Source organism: Chlorocebus sabaeus, chromosome 15 (assembly GCF_047675955.1).
Source record: "Chlorocebus sabaeus isolate Y175 chromosome 15, mChlSab1.0.hap1, whole genome shotgun sequence".
In the NCBI taxonomy this organism is placed as follows: Eukaryota; Metazoa; Chordata; class Mammalia; order Primates; family Cercopithecidae; genus Chlorocebus; species Chlorocebus sabaeus.
The window spans coordinates 62,516,753-62,532,500 of record NC_132918.1 but is presented as its reverse complement, the minus strand read 5'-3'; the positions used below and the strand labels follow the sequence as shown (position 1 = coordinate 62,532,500).

The 15,748-nt window shown below is 38.4% G+C and overlaps 1 protein-coding gene across 1 annotated transcript in view; it reads right to left on the bottom strand.

Annotated features, from left to right (window-relative positions):
* PLCL2 (phospholipase C like 2) overlaps nucleotides 1-15,748 on the bottom strand; it is a 200,000-nt gene that overhangs the window by 15,118 nt on the left and 169,134 nt on the right. Inside the window, exon 5 of the mRNA XM_008009235.3 lies at nucleotides 7,034-7,143. Within this exon, the coding sequence (XP_008007426.1) occupies nucleotides 7,034-7,143 (110 nt within the window). The remainder of the gene's footprint in view (nucleotides 1-7,033; nucleotides 7,144-15,748) is intronic.

Here is a 15,748-nt window from a genome sequence, read left to right as displayed (position 1 = left end):
AAGGCCAAATTCAAGTCAAAAGCCAAGATGAGCAAAAAGCTAGGCCTCTTGCACCAAACATTTATCCAAGTTGTTAATGCAAAGGAAAAGCTTGTGAAGGAAATTTAAAGTGCTGTTCTACTGAACTCATGAATGATGAGAAAGCTAAACTGCCTTATTGCTGATATGCAGAAAGTCTAAGTGGTCTCAATAGGAGATCAAACCAGCCACAAAATTCTCTTAAGCCAAAGCCTATTCCAGAGCAAGGCCCTAACTCTCTTCAATTCTATGAAGGCTAAGAGAGGTAAGAAAGTTGCAGAAGAAAAGCTAGAGGCTAGCAGTGGTTGGGTCATAGGTTTAAGGAAATAAGCCATCTCCATCACATCAAAGTGCAATGCAAACAGCAAGTGCTGATGTAGAAGGTGCAGTGAGCTACCCAGAAGATTTAGCCAAGATCATTGATGAAGGTGGCTATACGAAACATCAGATTTTCAGTGTAGATGAAACAGCCTTCTATTGAAAGACGATGCCATCTAGGGCTTTCATGGCTCAAAAGGAGAAGTCAATGCTTGACTTCAAGGGTTCAAAGGACAGTTTGATATTCTTGTTAGGGAATAATGCAGTTGGTGGCTGTAAGTAGCAGCCGATGCTCATTGGCCATTCTGAAAATCCTAGGGTCCTTAAGAATTATGCTAAATTTACTCTGCCTGTGCTCTATAAATGGATCAATAAAGCCTAGATGACAACATACATGTTTACAACATGGTTTCCTGAATATTTTACGCCCACAGTTGGGACTCAGTAAAAAAGGTCCCTTTCACAATATTACTGCCTACCAACAATGTACCTGGTCACCCAAGTGCTCTGATAGGGATGCACAAGGAGATTAATATTGTTTTCATGCCTGCTAATACAATATCCATTTTGCAGCCCATGGATCAAAGAGTAATTTTGACTTTCAAGTCTTATTATTTAAGAAATACATTTAGTAAGGCTATAGCTGTCATAGATAGTGATTCCTTTGATAAATCTGGGTAAATTGAAGACCTTCTGGAAAGGATTCACCATCCTAAGATGCCATTAATAACATTCATGATTCATGGGAGAAGTCAGAATGTCAACATTAACAGGAGTTTGGAAGAAGCTGATTTTGGAGGAAGTTGATCCCAGCCCTCATGGTTGACTTGGAGGGGTTCACGACGACAGTGGGGAAAGTAAATGCAGATGTGATGAAAATAGCTAGATAACTAGAATTAGAAATAGAGCCTGAAGAGGTGACTCAATTGCTGCAATCTCATCATAAAACTGTAATGCATGAGGAGTTGCTTCTTATGAACGAGCAAAGAAAGTGGTTTCTTGAGATGGAATCTACTCCGGTGAAGATGCTGTGAACATTGCTGTAATTACAGCAAAGGAGTTGCAATATTACATACACTTAATTGATAAAGGAATGGCAGGGTTTGAGAAGACTAATTTTCAAAGAAGTTCTACTGTGGGTAAAATGCTACTGAACAGCATTGCACGTCACAGAAAAATCTGTGGTGAAAGAAAGAGTCCATCGGTGCAGCAAGCTCCATTGTCATCTTATTTTAAGAAATTGCCACGAGCCACCCTAGCCTTCAGCAACCACCACCCTAATCAGTCATCACCCATTAACATGGAGGCAAGACTCTCCTCCAGCAAAAGGATTACAACTGAGGGCTTAGATGATTATGAGCATTTTTTAGCAATAAAGTATTTTTAAATTAAGCTATGTACATTGTTTTAGACATAAATGCTACTGCACACTTAATAGACCATATTATAGTGTAAATATAACTTTTATATATACTGGGAAACCAAAAAAATCATGTAACTCACTTTATTGTGATGTTTGCTTTATTGCCATGGTCTGGAACTGAAAAAGCGGTCTCCAAGGTATGCCTTTACATGCATTTGTCAAAACTCATAGGATTTTGTGCTCAAAATTGGTGAATTTTATTTTACAAACATTATGTCTCAAAGTTGACACACAAAAAAGAATGATGTAGACTATCTAATGGAGGGAGGTTTGAAAGTTGGTTTCTAAATCAAAGCAGCAATTGGAGGCCTGTGGGAATGGATTACACTCTCTCCCCAGTTTGCAGCAGAAACCCTAGAACAGGACATTTTACAAACTCTGAGAAGAGAAAGCTGGGTCCAAGTATCATAAGAAGCCTGGCAATGACACCTGCCGGCTTTATCTCTTTTCCCTGCTATTCCTGTAGGCTGCAGGCAAGCATGGTTGCCTTCTCAGACTGATGGTGACAGTGAACCAATTTAAATACTGAACTTCAAGTGACATGGCAATTATAGTTTTAAGACCAAATATGAATACTTTTATCATGGACAATAAAAAAACCCAATATGCTCCATCTAGTAATATTAGAGAATGCTCATATTGTCATCTTTCTTTTTTTTTGAGACAGAGTCTCGCTCTGTTGCCCAGGCTGGAGTGCAGTGGTGTGATCTTGGCTCACTGCAATCTCTGCCTCCTGGGTTCAAGTGATTCTCTTGCCTCAGCCTCCCAAGTAGCTGGAATTACAGGCACCCACCACCACGCCCAACTAATTTTTGTATTTTCAGTAGAGACGGGGTTTCATCATGTTGGTCAGGCTGGTCTTGAACTCCTAACCTCAGATGATCCACCCAGCTTGGCCTTCCAAAGTGTTGGGATCACAGGCATGAGTTACCATGCCCAGCCCATATTGTCATCTTTCATAGCAGGTCAACCAACAATACTTATAACTAAAACATGTAGCTTTAAAAATACCCGACAAAATGACTTCTATTAACATTTTTCATAATCCCTTTAATTAACCTCAAAGGGATCTTTTGGGAAATGGAAATAAATCTTTGTTATGGTAGAAATTGCTCACCAATTCATTTAGCATCTTTATGGTTAAGTAAAATGAAATTTAGTACTTAAATATTAGAGAACAATTATATTAGAATTCTATCGGTCAGGCGCGATGGCTCATGCCTGTAATCACAGCACTTTGGGAGGCTGAAGTGGGCAGATTACCTGAGGTCAGGAATTCGAAACTAGCCTGGCCAAGATGGTGAAACCCTGTCTCTACTAAACATACAAAAATTAGCTGGGCATGGTGGCGCATGCATATGGTTCCAGCCATTTGGGAGGCTGAGGCAGGAGAATCACTTGAACCCAGGAGACAGAGGTTGCAGTGAGCCGAGATTGTGCCACTGCACTCCAGCCTGGGTAACAGAGTGAGACTCCAACTCAAAAAAGAAAAAGAAAAAAAAGAATTATAACTACTGACATAACTTATTTCATAATATCTGAGACATTAGTGCTTGTGAGATGTGCCAGTATTTTATGTAGCACTAACAAAGAAAAATCATTGCCAATTTAACCAGGATATAATGCAAAGATGCCATGGACTATAAGATGTATGCTAATTTCAAAGATACCGAAAGTGTGAAAAAAAAGTATGACCTAGAATCAATAAAATATGTACTGATCCATCCAGACATATTCATATAGAAAGGTTCCTGGAATAAGGTCACCTACATCTAATAATGGTTATTTCTCAGAGGGATAATCTTGGGTCATTTAAAAACATTTTTCTATTTTAAAAAAGATAGATTTACAATAACAAATGAATGCTTTTGTTTCAAGAAAAAAAAGATTGGAAGTAAGTATGCCAAGATGTTAATAGTAGATAATTTTGGGCGTGGCAGTTATAGATGACTTTATTTCTTCTTTGTTCATTTCTGAATTTTAAAAGAACCTTCAAAATTAAAAAAACTAAACAAAGCAAGTAAAGATTCATAAAAACTGGGACAGACATCCTTTAATGAAAGGACATTTTTAGTGGCAGGAACTCCTCTCAGGGTGATCAATGGTCCCAGTTTGCCCAGATTGTCCTGGTTTTAGCACTGAATGTCTTGTTCCTGGGATGGCTGGCTACCCTACCTCCTTATGGTTCAAATGACTACGGCGATGCATCAGGAAAGCTTTTGATTGTAGGACAATAATAATAAGGTTTGTTTTTAGTGTGCCTCAGAATCCCCCAAGAAACTTGTTAAATAAGCAGATTCCTTGGTTCCAAGCCTGGAGATTCTGGTCCTGGGAAGGCTGGGGTTAGGCTTAGGGGAGGGCATTTTTAAGCATCCCAGGTGATTCTCAAGCCTTGGCCTGTTTCAGAGCTCCTTCAGCAGTCTTCCTGGCTTCCTCCTTCACTTCCTCTTCTCTGCATTTCCGGGGTCATCTGAAACCCTCCCTAAGCATTTGTGCCACTGGGAGCCTCCTGCTGTGTGTTTACTGCTGGCCATCTGCCTGGAGCACTGCCACTTCTCCAAGTTCACTGCAAAGAAAAAGTGATGGGAGGAACTCAACAGATCCCATGCCCTCCTGCCAGGAAAATACTGGTAGCTCAACTCAGACCTAAATTCATGTTCAAGATTCCCTGTCAGCACTCATTCTTCTAAAGAAAGTTTAAACCAGTGACATACAGGAATGAAAAAAGCCCCCCATTCTACAGAAATGACACACAGATCTTTCCAATTCTTCCTCATCCCTCACTTACGTTCTACCATCCTCAAACACCATCTGTAGCAAATATTATCCTGGAAATTAAAAAAAGACCTATTACCCCATCCTATACATTTACTTCCATATGAACATAAGTCTGAGGTGTTAATTCTCTCTCCTGGACACAATTCAAAAGAAAGTAGGTTTCTTCAGTGTATCTATTTGGTCCAATTACTTCTAAAATATGGCACACTGCTTTATGTCAGCTGTTTTTCATTAATATGTGCATCAGGCTCCCATTTTTGGTGGCTCTCGGCCCAGTGCTTCTCAAACTTTAATGTGCCTAAGAATCACCTGGGGATCTTTTAAAAATGTAGGTTCTGAATCAGCAGGACCAGGGTGGGGCTTGAGATGCTGAATTTCTAACAAGTTCCTCCCTGAGGCCTTGGCGGCTGGTTCCCGGACCACACAGGAGTAGCAAGGGTACTTGACAGGCCAAAGTTTGGTCCCTATGTCTTTATTTGCCTCTAATAAAATTAAAACAAAGTGATCATTTGTTCCTACCACAGGGCTTAATCTGCTGTGCTGTATTTTCTGAGTTTACAGGAAATTTGTAGTGTGCCCCCCACCTCTGACCAGGAGTGAATCAGCAAATTATAAAGCCAAATCCTTTTTCGTTGTAAATTCTTACGTCTGCTGTTTATTGATCTGCAAACAATCAGGGTTAAATTCTAAGCAAAATAGGTATATAAGAAAAGTACATAAGAGGGAAATGTCTGAAGAAGTCAAGAAAATGATCTTAATTATAAAAATAAGTAGAGGTTTAACATGAGAAAAATGCAAATGGTGACTAACTTTGGAAGAGACTTTTTATTACATCAAATCTGAAAATTATTGTCAGCTCCAGGGATGGAGCTTTTAACTTGAGGGGGAATGAGGAAATTTAAAATGGCAGCTGTGATAATGTCTTTATGGTCTTGAATCTGTTGGGGCTCAGAAAACAATACCCCAAAAGATGACACTGACATGCTGACCTAAAGAAGCAGGCTCAAGGTTTCTCTGACCACCCCCACCACATATCTCTCAGTCCTCTCTCTCCCAAAGATGAGGCTGTTAAATTCCCTTATCTAACTAAAAACTGAACCCACCACAGAGGAGCACAAATGCTTCTGATTTCCTCTCTGAAATGTCATTAACCAGAGAAGATTAAAATTTGTATTACAGAAGAAGAGACAGAAAATTTAACACCACAACTACAGCACAAAGAACTTTCTCCCAAACTATTTTTCCTTCTCAGACCATTCGATTCCCAAAGAGAATCATTTACTATCCCATTTCTGAGCACTGGGCCCATTCATTTCCCCTAAAATTCATTTACTACCCCTCAAAAACGGCCACATTTCTCCCATGTCCCTCCACTATGAAGAAGGGTTTGTAAGCACCAAGATCACACTGGGTTATTAGGTAATCATCCTCCTGTCATTCCCCATGCTTCTGCACCTTAAATAAATATAATATGTAGGTCTTTTTATGCCTGCTAATCTGTCAATTGTTGGTTCATTTTCAAGGCAGCTTCAGAGGGTGAAAGGGAAGCCTTCCTTTCTTCCTTACAAATTCAGCTAAGCAGAAAGTTTGGAAGGCAAACACCAGAGAGTGATATTACATTTATTAACTGTCCAAGATCTGGAATCAAATAACCTCCGTGTTATTATTATTTATGCTCTGCAAATAACACTGAGAAGAACTATTGAGGTAAAACTCAAAAGTTTCGAGGTACATACACCGCATTATTTTTAAAATTATGTCATATTACATATAAAGTAGAAAATCAGCCGGAGAGAATGCACAGCAAAAGGCCAACAGTAATTGTCTCTGGATGATGGGATTGTGTTTACCTTTGATTATTGCTCTTTTGACATTTTTGACAATGAAGATATATTACTTTTATAATAAAAATAAAAAAGTTAATTTTTAAAAACTCTTATGCCAAAATAGATATGCATAGAGATGGCATTTCCCTTCAAGAAATATTTCTTTAAATAACAGTTCTTTTATGTGTTTCCTTTGATTATGCTCCATATAATTCTTTTCTATTTATTTCTGGGATTATATGAACATTATAGGTATAATTATACTTTAAAGTGTTAAATGAAATTTGAGTAACTAGAATCTTTACATTCTCAATCATTCCTCTGTAATCAATATTTTCTATTTTACATATAGCAACTGGCATTTATGAACTTTAAAATGTCTCAAGGATAAAATGACAAAGTGCTTTATCTATCAGAACCTACAATGTGCCAATCATAGAAGTTCCCCTGTTCTTCATCTGATCTATAATGCCAAACTGTTGTGCCTGCAGACTCTAGGAGGGCAGAGTTCTTCATGTGATTTCTGCATCCATCCTACAATCTCAGTGGCTGACCATGTACCATGCAGGACATGTTATACTAAGAGAGGGAAGCATGCTGTAAAAGACTGCAAAATCACCAGCAAAATCACCAGTTGTTTCTGCAAAATCAGAAACAACTCTGTAGATACCTTTAAGATGGTAATATTCCAGGTAAAGCTCTCCACTGCTTTTTGTAGCTTTCTTTCCTTCAAACCTTCCTTGGTGCCTATGCTGTGCAAGTGTTCATGGAATTCCATGGCTGAAAGAAATAAAAAAGACAAAGTATATTACCTCCCATCCAATCTGTGGTAATGAACTGGAAATATTTCTTTTTCTAGCTAAAGTTAAAATGATTCCAACCTCCAGTGGAATTTCATAAATGTGTCCATTCAAGAATGTAATAATGGGGACAAAACACTGAAAAATTATGGCAACAACAAGGCAGAAGGCATCTTCGAAGTCAGCAATTATTCCTCATTGCTTTGAAGGGAGACAGGGCACCTATGATCACTGTTATTCTTATTTTAGAGAACGGAAGCTCAGCAAGCTTCAGAGATGGGAGACTGCGAGGGAGCAGAAAGAAGGGCTGGGACCAGCATCTGGGTCTGGACTCTCAGAAGGCGGATTTCAGCTCCTCTGAGGACACAGTGGAGACCAGGGATAGAAAGAATGCAAAGTAATGTATTTTCTGTCACAGAAAGGGTCAATCTGAGGTCAAAGACCAAGCCCACAGTACAACGAGGGGAGTGGAGAAAGACCCTGAACTCTAACTCTGCATTTATGCTACAACTCTACACCAGAATTTATATAATAAATAAATATTCCCTATTGCTGTTCAAAATAATTTCTGCAACATCTATAGATCCTCTAATTCAAATTTAGTTCACAGGGTTTTCACATAAATTTAAAAATTTTATGCTTTTTTTCCATTAGATGGAAAAATCTTAATTCCTAATCACACCAATATAACTGCTAATAGTAAGACTGCTGAATCCAATTTAAACATTCTTAGCATTTTTTTTGTCCTTAAGAGTATATGTAATTGAGAATGTTCAATGAAAAATATAATGTTCTAGGGTCAGCTGGAATAATTCTTTTCTCTCTGTGGTTATGTTACTGACAATGTACAATTAGGTCATGTGTTTCTTTTTTCTCATTTTACATGTATGTGGTGGGGGGAGTACTTTTTTTTGATGTAATTTGTTTTATGGATTATGCCAAAACATTACATAATTCTAAAGTTAAACTACATATCGAGGTGAATTCAGATAAGTCTTGCCTCATTTATGGTCTTCTCTACCTTGATCTTTCTTCCCTGTATATGTTCTTATTAGTTTTTTATTGTATTGTTTCTCTTTGTAAATGTAATCAAATGTGTACATATTATTCATAATCTTCCTTTCTTACAGGAAAGTAGCATACTATGTACAGTGTCCTGCACGTTGGTTATTTTCTTTCTTTCTCTCACACAATTGCATAGTGGAGTTCACTCCATGTCAGGGTATAGAGCTCTTCCTCACTCTTTTCTGTAACAGTTACAGACTCCATTGTGTAGATGAATCAGCATTTATTTAACCAGTTCACTACTGAAGGACGTTGGATGGTTTAAAAACTTTTGCTATTACAAATAATTTAGCACTGTTGTAAATTTTACAAGACCTTTTGTACATTCTTTTGCACACTTTTACTCTTCAGTTGGGCATTCCGATTTCTAATTCCTTTTCTATGCAACACCATTTCAAAGCAACTCTTTATATGGTGATTGACAACAACTTTATTCCTTAGTGTCTTCAAATATCAAGCAAAAGCTGACATAGATATCATAAATACAATAAATGGCCAATTTAGTCTTTTTACTTCTGTGTTTCTTTCTCTCACCTAACCAGGAGCTGTGGTCCTACTTCCTGTTATGCTAATAAGATATGGTAGCCTCACTGGTTTCAGGAAAGAACAGTAACTAGTGAGATTCATTCCACTCTCCAGGGAACTAACGCATGGACCACTCCCCTTTTCTCCAACTTCTCTTTTGCTTATGATGGTACTTGAGAACATCCCAACTTGGTTAACTGAATAAGCCCCCTCCACCCCAATGCCACACACACACTTTCCCCACTCTTCACCTCTAGGAGACTCCTTGGAGTGTGCTGCATGACTCAGATCCACCCACTGGGGCCCTAATGATAAGACTGATGTGCTTGGCTTTTCTAAGTTTTAATATTGGACTTCAAGAGTTCTGGATTTCCAAACAGGAATAATTAATACTCATTATGTTTCTGGCAGTCAGAAGCTACCATATTCTCACAAGTATCACTGAGGTTTGCAGAATGGAATCCATGACTGGAATTATAGGAAAGGAAAGAGACACAAGAGTGGGAGGGAGGGGGTAGCTCTCTATAAACAAGAAATATGACTCCATGGACTGTAAGATGAATGGGAAAAGAAACTGGGAGGAAAAATGGAAGTGATATTAACTAAAGCAGGACCACATATTACAATTGCTTGACCGAATGTGGGCTCTTCACAATGGCTTTTTATGGCATTTCAAAACTGGCACAAGGTGTAACAATAATAGTGAGGGATTTTTCTAACATCAAGGTATCTGCATGGAAGCCTCATTATGCTAGAGGCAGACTGTTTATGGTGCCTTGCTGAACATTCGATCACCTGTAAGGTAATGAGGCAATGACAGGAACTGGTATGCTGGGCTTAATTCCAGCTCACATAATGTAAGTATGGAACAGCAGAAGAAGGGAATGCTGAGCTTAGACAAACAGCTACTCTTAAGAAAACAGCTTTCAGGCCAGGCGCGGTGGCTCACACCTGTAATCCCAGCACTTTGGGAGGCTGAGGTGGGAGGATCACGAGGTCAGGAGATCGAGACCATTCTGGCTAACAAGGTGAAACCCTGTCTCTACTAAAAATACAAAAATTAGCCAGGCGTAGTGGCAGGTGCCTGTAATCCCACCTACACGGGAGGCTGAGGCAGGAGAATGGTGTGAACCTGGGAGGCGGAGCTTGCAGTGAGCCAAGATCGTGCCACGGCACTCCAGCATGGGCGACAGAGCGAGACTCTTGTCTCAAAAAAAAAAAAAAAAACACCTTTCAGAAACTTCAGAAAGTATGAGCCTAGGGGCCAGAGGCTCTTACAGAACAGGCTGCCTTGAGAAGGACTGGGGACTTGAAGACGAAACAGAGTTGAAAGGATAAAAAATGATACAGATAAGGAAGAAATGGGGAAACATTTAAAGAAACAAGTGTAGCTGCATACATGGCTGCTATCTAAAAAGCTCATATTTTACAAGTCTACGAAAAAAATGAGACGAGACTCATTTATCTTACTCTCTTATCTTACTCCTCTTAAAATACCTCTAGCCCAATAAAAGTTCACAGGGACATGCAAAATGTTTTATTAGTGAAGCTCTTTTAAAAACAGGCAAAAAGGTAATAAATTGAACACTGGAAATACTAAGTTAAAAATAAAAAACTCAGACTATCAATCCCATTGTCATTTATTTAATTACTTGAGTTGCTGCATAATACATCTGTTTCTGTTAAACAAGTCTTTTTTGTATTTTTATTTTTTATTTTGAAACAGAGTCTCACTCTGTTGCCCAGGTGAGGGTGCAGTGGTGTGATCTCCACTCACTGCCACCTCTGCCTCCTGGGTTCAAGCAATTCTCCTGCCTCAGCCTCCCAAGTAGCTGGGATTACAGGCGCCTGCCACCACATGAGGCTAATTTTTGTATTTTTAGTAGAAATGGGGTTTCACTATGTTGGTCAGACTGGTCTTTTAAACATTTCTGTGTTATTAACTTAGAAATGACTGATCTTTGCTAATCCACCAGAGTGGATTTTGCTAATCAACTAATTTGAAGCATATATTGATTTTATTTTTTTAGGAAAAGGGTTCTCACCTTGACCTTTCACTGTCTCCCTGTGACATGCGAGGGCCAGGGCAAGGACTGAGGATACACAACCAAGGGAATCGCAAGGCAACTTGCCAGGCACTTCACATATGCTACACAAGAAATGCAGACAGAGGTTACAGCACTTTCCTAAGGAAGTGGCAAAGAAGGATTTTAATCCTGGTTTGTCTGATATAGTCATACGTGTAAAATAATTATTCTGTGGGCAGAACGCTGTAAGGGCTATTGCATAGGTACCAGTTAGAAGGGAAGAGAGAGAGACAGAGAATGAGATTATACATTTGAACTGGATCAGTCTATATAAATAAAACAAAACAAATCCATTAAGATATCTAAGATGCAAATTGCATTATTCTCTCAGTACTAAATTACTAGGAAATCTATTCCTAGCATGTCACAGGAGGTCTTCAGAGTTCTTTACAACAACAGTGCTGTACAAATAACTTCTTTGGGTTAGAAGTTAAGTAACCACTTCATTTTTCAAAATATTTTCAGCAAAGAAACATTAGCCCAACGAAAAAGTCCTTCTCTTACTAAAAAGCTGAAGAGTACTATCTCTTCTCCTTCTGTAAGTCATACTATTCTGTCTAAAGACTAGAGTGAGTTTTAAAGTAGCTGGTGAAAATCAGGTGAGAAATAAAAAGCTTAAGACTAAGTCACACTTCCTCTCCCCTCCCCCAAGAAGTCAAGTTTGTTTTATTTTAAAACTCCTTGCACTTTAATTACAGGAAGAGAAAAGATGAGGGACTCCCACTGTGGGGATGCGAATGGAGCATGACCCAGTGTTGGGAAAAGCTGTGGGTGGGCAAGGAGCTGTGTGAACCTGTGACTGCAGTTGAACAGGCAAAAGTGGATTACAGTAATCCAGAGAATTTAAAGAGCATGTGAAGAGGGTCTGGGGGAACTTGTCAGAGAATAGTGGGCACAGGCAGCACAGAGAACTCACATGGAGACCAGAGAGTGCATCTCAAACCTTAACGAGTAACAGAATCGCTGGAGCTGTGTTTAAAGTGCAGGTTCCTGCGTCTCCCTGGAGGTTCTGATTCAGGAGGTCTGCGGTGGGCCCAGCCACAAACATTTTCAGATTTCCATGCAAGAGGACTAGGGATCATTTTGAAGAAAACCCGATTAGGAAGATGGGGAGATGGGACAGAGAGATGCAAAGTCCATGTCCAGTAGGTATCAGAGGGTCATTATTAGAGGGGTATTTCAGAAAATCTAAGAACTGTAAGACTGTCTATCCTAAAAGACAAGAAGGAAGGAAGGAGGGAAGGAAGGAGGAAGGAAGGAAGGAAGGAAGGAAGGAGGGAAGGAAGGAAGGAAGGAAACAGGAGACGGAGGGAGGGAAGGAAGGAATGAAGGAAGGGAGAGAAAGAGACACAAGTGTTTTTCATTGATGAATTATAGGTAAGAAAAACCTATATACTTAATAAAAATAATTGGAATTTGATTGATCCTGAGAAAATTTCTTTTGTGATGATCATCTGCATATTTAGAAGGTCATATTTAGAAGTTTTAAAATTGTTGATTCAAGCCAAAAGAGTCCTAATATTCTTACAGAGTGTGGCTGTTAGCTTCTGTGGCCAGAGCATTGCCTGCTGGACGTATGAAAAGCCACCAGGCAGACACCGGGGAGAATAAACAGAAAGGCAGATTTGGGATGGTGTCAAGGTTGCTGCTGCTGCCTCTGCTTAGTGATGATAACAAGAATTCCCACTGTGAAAACAATCTTCAGGTTCACAAATAGAAACTAGGCCAATAATAATGAGGGGATAAAAAGTAGGATTTTTTTTTTTTTCAAAAACAAGTTCCATTTACCTGTATGTTTCCAATATCTTCCAAATACTGTAGCAACACATTTGCATCCTAAATTTGTATATTTTAGAGTCGTGTATAGCTGTTCATATTATCTTGAAGTTAACTGTTTAACAAAATAATTGTGTTTTTTCTATTAGCCAATGTCCCATATACTAGTCTAATTTAAACTAAATGGCACTATAAAAGTCTCAAATAGTATGGCCTTGTCCATGTTTTCTTTAAAAGTGAAACATAACATTTTGGGGCAGCTATTAAAGAGGGAGAGAAAGGAACTAGGATTCCTTGATTCTACAACCATGTTGCCACCCAAGTGAGAAGAGGTAACAGTTAATTCTAGCCAAAGAAATGGAAAAAAACGTCATTGAAAACCAACACTAACTAGGTAAACAGTCCTTTGGAAGTGTGACACAATTGCTATGTGCGATATATTTAACAGTCAGAATATACAGTGTGTTTAAAGACATCAAAGTTTGAAGGCTGTGAGCATATTACATGAATCCAATAAAACATGCAGGAATACGGATTAATGCTTAGGGGTAAATTATGTTCAGAGATTAACAAATGATCAGTGTCTCATACACAGACCTGGCTGGCCTGGTGTGGCCGCTCTTTCAACAAAATGATTGTCTTTGAGCCTCAGTTGCTCTGTGCCAAAGACCCAACCATTAGGTTCCTTTGACTCCATGACCCCAAGTTTCTGTTCCTAGGGAAAAGCAGTGGGTTATTTTTCTTCTGGAATGTTAACCATGAGGAAACCTGCTGCAATTTCTTTGTGATAATGAACTTGGGAACTAAGGGTATAAATAGTAGGTCATCAAGCAGCAGAGAAAGGACACATGGAAAATCCTTAGGTGATGTCAATGAGAGTTTAATTCAGTTCTCATCAAAAGGGAATGGAAGATACAGGCTGTGCGAACAAAGAACAGAATGAAGCCATCATTTCATGGTGAGGACTGCACAAATCATGTAACCTTTGCTTTATAGCTATAATGTTAAATTTTAAAAATTGGTATGGCCACACAAAATTATATTATTGAATTTTTATATAAAGAAACATTTTAGAAATTTATTGCTTCTTTCAGCATTATCTCTAAAATCTAAACAGCTCAGGTTTTTTATATGTGTAGGTGTTGATTACACATAATTTTCCAATTATTATTTCAAAATATTTTATAATTTAAATATTTTAAATAGTTTTTTCCTGAAGGGCTTAAAAGCTTAATGACAAAAAACGAATTATAATGCTGATAAAATGTCAGGTTTTGTAAAAATTAATAAATGGGTGCAAAATATTCAAGATGGCATAGTTAACTCCGAACATTTAGTACAACTGCATACAACTATACTGGGAAATAGTGAAGAGAAATTTCCACTTCTATCAAGTTTTCTGCTTCCCATAACAGATAACAAACTTAGATGAAAACCAAACAGCCCTAAAAATAAAAATATGATATATACAATAAAAATATATCAAAAAGAGGTTTTTGCTTTGAAAGGAAGTGAGGGCCAAGTCAGAAACATGGCATCATCTCCTTTTTCGATGAAATGAATGCCATTTATTCTTGCCAAACGTAAAGCAGACGACCTTTCAAACATTCTGGTTGGGATTTTCTCTACCAATCTAAATGATATGAAAATAAAATACAGCATGTAGCACATGGCTAAAATTTTAGAAGCAAATATAATTTTAAAAATTCTTCATGAGGAGACATATTGATCTTAAATGGATACACTTAAAGATTAGTTTTTCAACTGAAAATTTACTTTGCTGTCCCAAAAAGCTCTTTTATCACAAACACAACCAGTACAAAAATTTTTGTGTGTAGATTAAAAAACAAATTAAAAGCAAAAGCTAAAATCTTTTAAATGGTGACAAAATACATATTTATATTTTTAATTTATTTCAAATTCCCCAAATTAGGTGTAGTGGATTATTTCCTGAAAGATGGAATACCATATGACACAGGTGTGTTTGGGACCTCATTCAAGAGGTGGATGTCAACAGTATTAAACATACCTTAACGTAACATGGTTTGTACGTATGGTATCACACTACTTAGAGAACAAAATATGGATATCTGATAATTTTATGAGAATATGTATAATTTATATATAGTACCTGTTTAAACGTACAGCCTTTGTAAACTATATGCTCTGCCTCAAAACTCCAGAGGTCTGAAGTTTGGGTGTGTGGCTGACCTGTGGGTGTTTACATCCTAATCCTTGTGGAGATGTGGAAATGCCTAATAGCTTTTCAGATAGTTCCAGTTGGTAGCCTCCTTTTCTTGGCCTTCTTCCCAAACAATCTGGGCATTAACAAAAGCCAAATTATTTTAAGATGGATTTTGAACTGTTAAATCCCGTTCCACAAGAGATGGAAAAGATAAACCAGGTCTCTTAAATATATGCCTGAAACCCAGATGGATGACAAGATTCTTGCAACGCCAAATCCACAGCAGTACAATTTGTGAATGAATTATATGAGGGAGGTTTTCTTCTTCTGCCAGCACTTTCCATCTGGGTAGAGCTAGGTGAGATGAAGTTGCGTAACTTTCAGCCCTTTGTGGAATCTAATTACCACGCCACCATTCTAAACACACGACCACGTGACTCACCCGACTGGGATAAAAAGAAGAATAATGTGCTTAGCAAGACCCTTCTCACTTCATTTCACTGAGAAATAAAGAGGTCTTCACCACAATTATGCATAGAGGAGTTCTGTTAGATGTACAACATTTTTGTTTGGATCGCCACACAAGTTCTGTTAGACCTAGAACATTTTTGTTTGGATCGCCACTTTCACATCAATGCTTTCCTGCTCTCCCACAGTTTGGCAAGATTACCGTAACACACAAGGTCCTCGTGACTGCAGCCTGTCCATGTTTCTCCTTCTTTTTGACACCTCTTTCGATTTTAATTTTCAACAGATAATGTAGTCATATGGTTTAACAATTTTAAAAGTATAAACTGATATACAGGGAACTGTCTTTCCTTTCCCGATCTCCCAGCCTCCTTGTTTCCCTCCCCATCTCAGGCAACCACTGTTATTCCTTCTTAGGTACCCTTCCTGAGAGATGCACACACAGCACACATGGCATATTCTCCCTGCCTCTTTAAAGC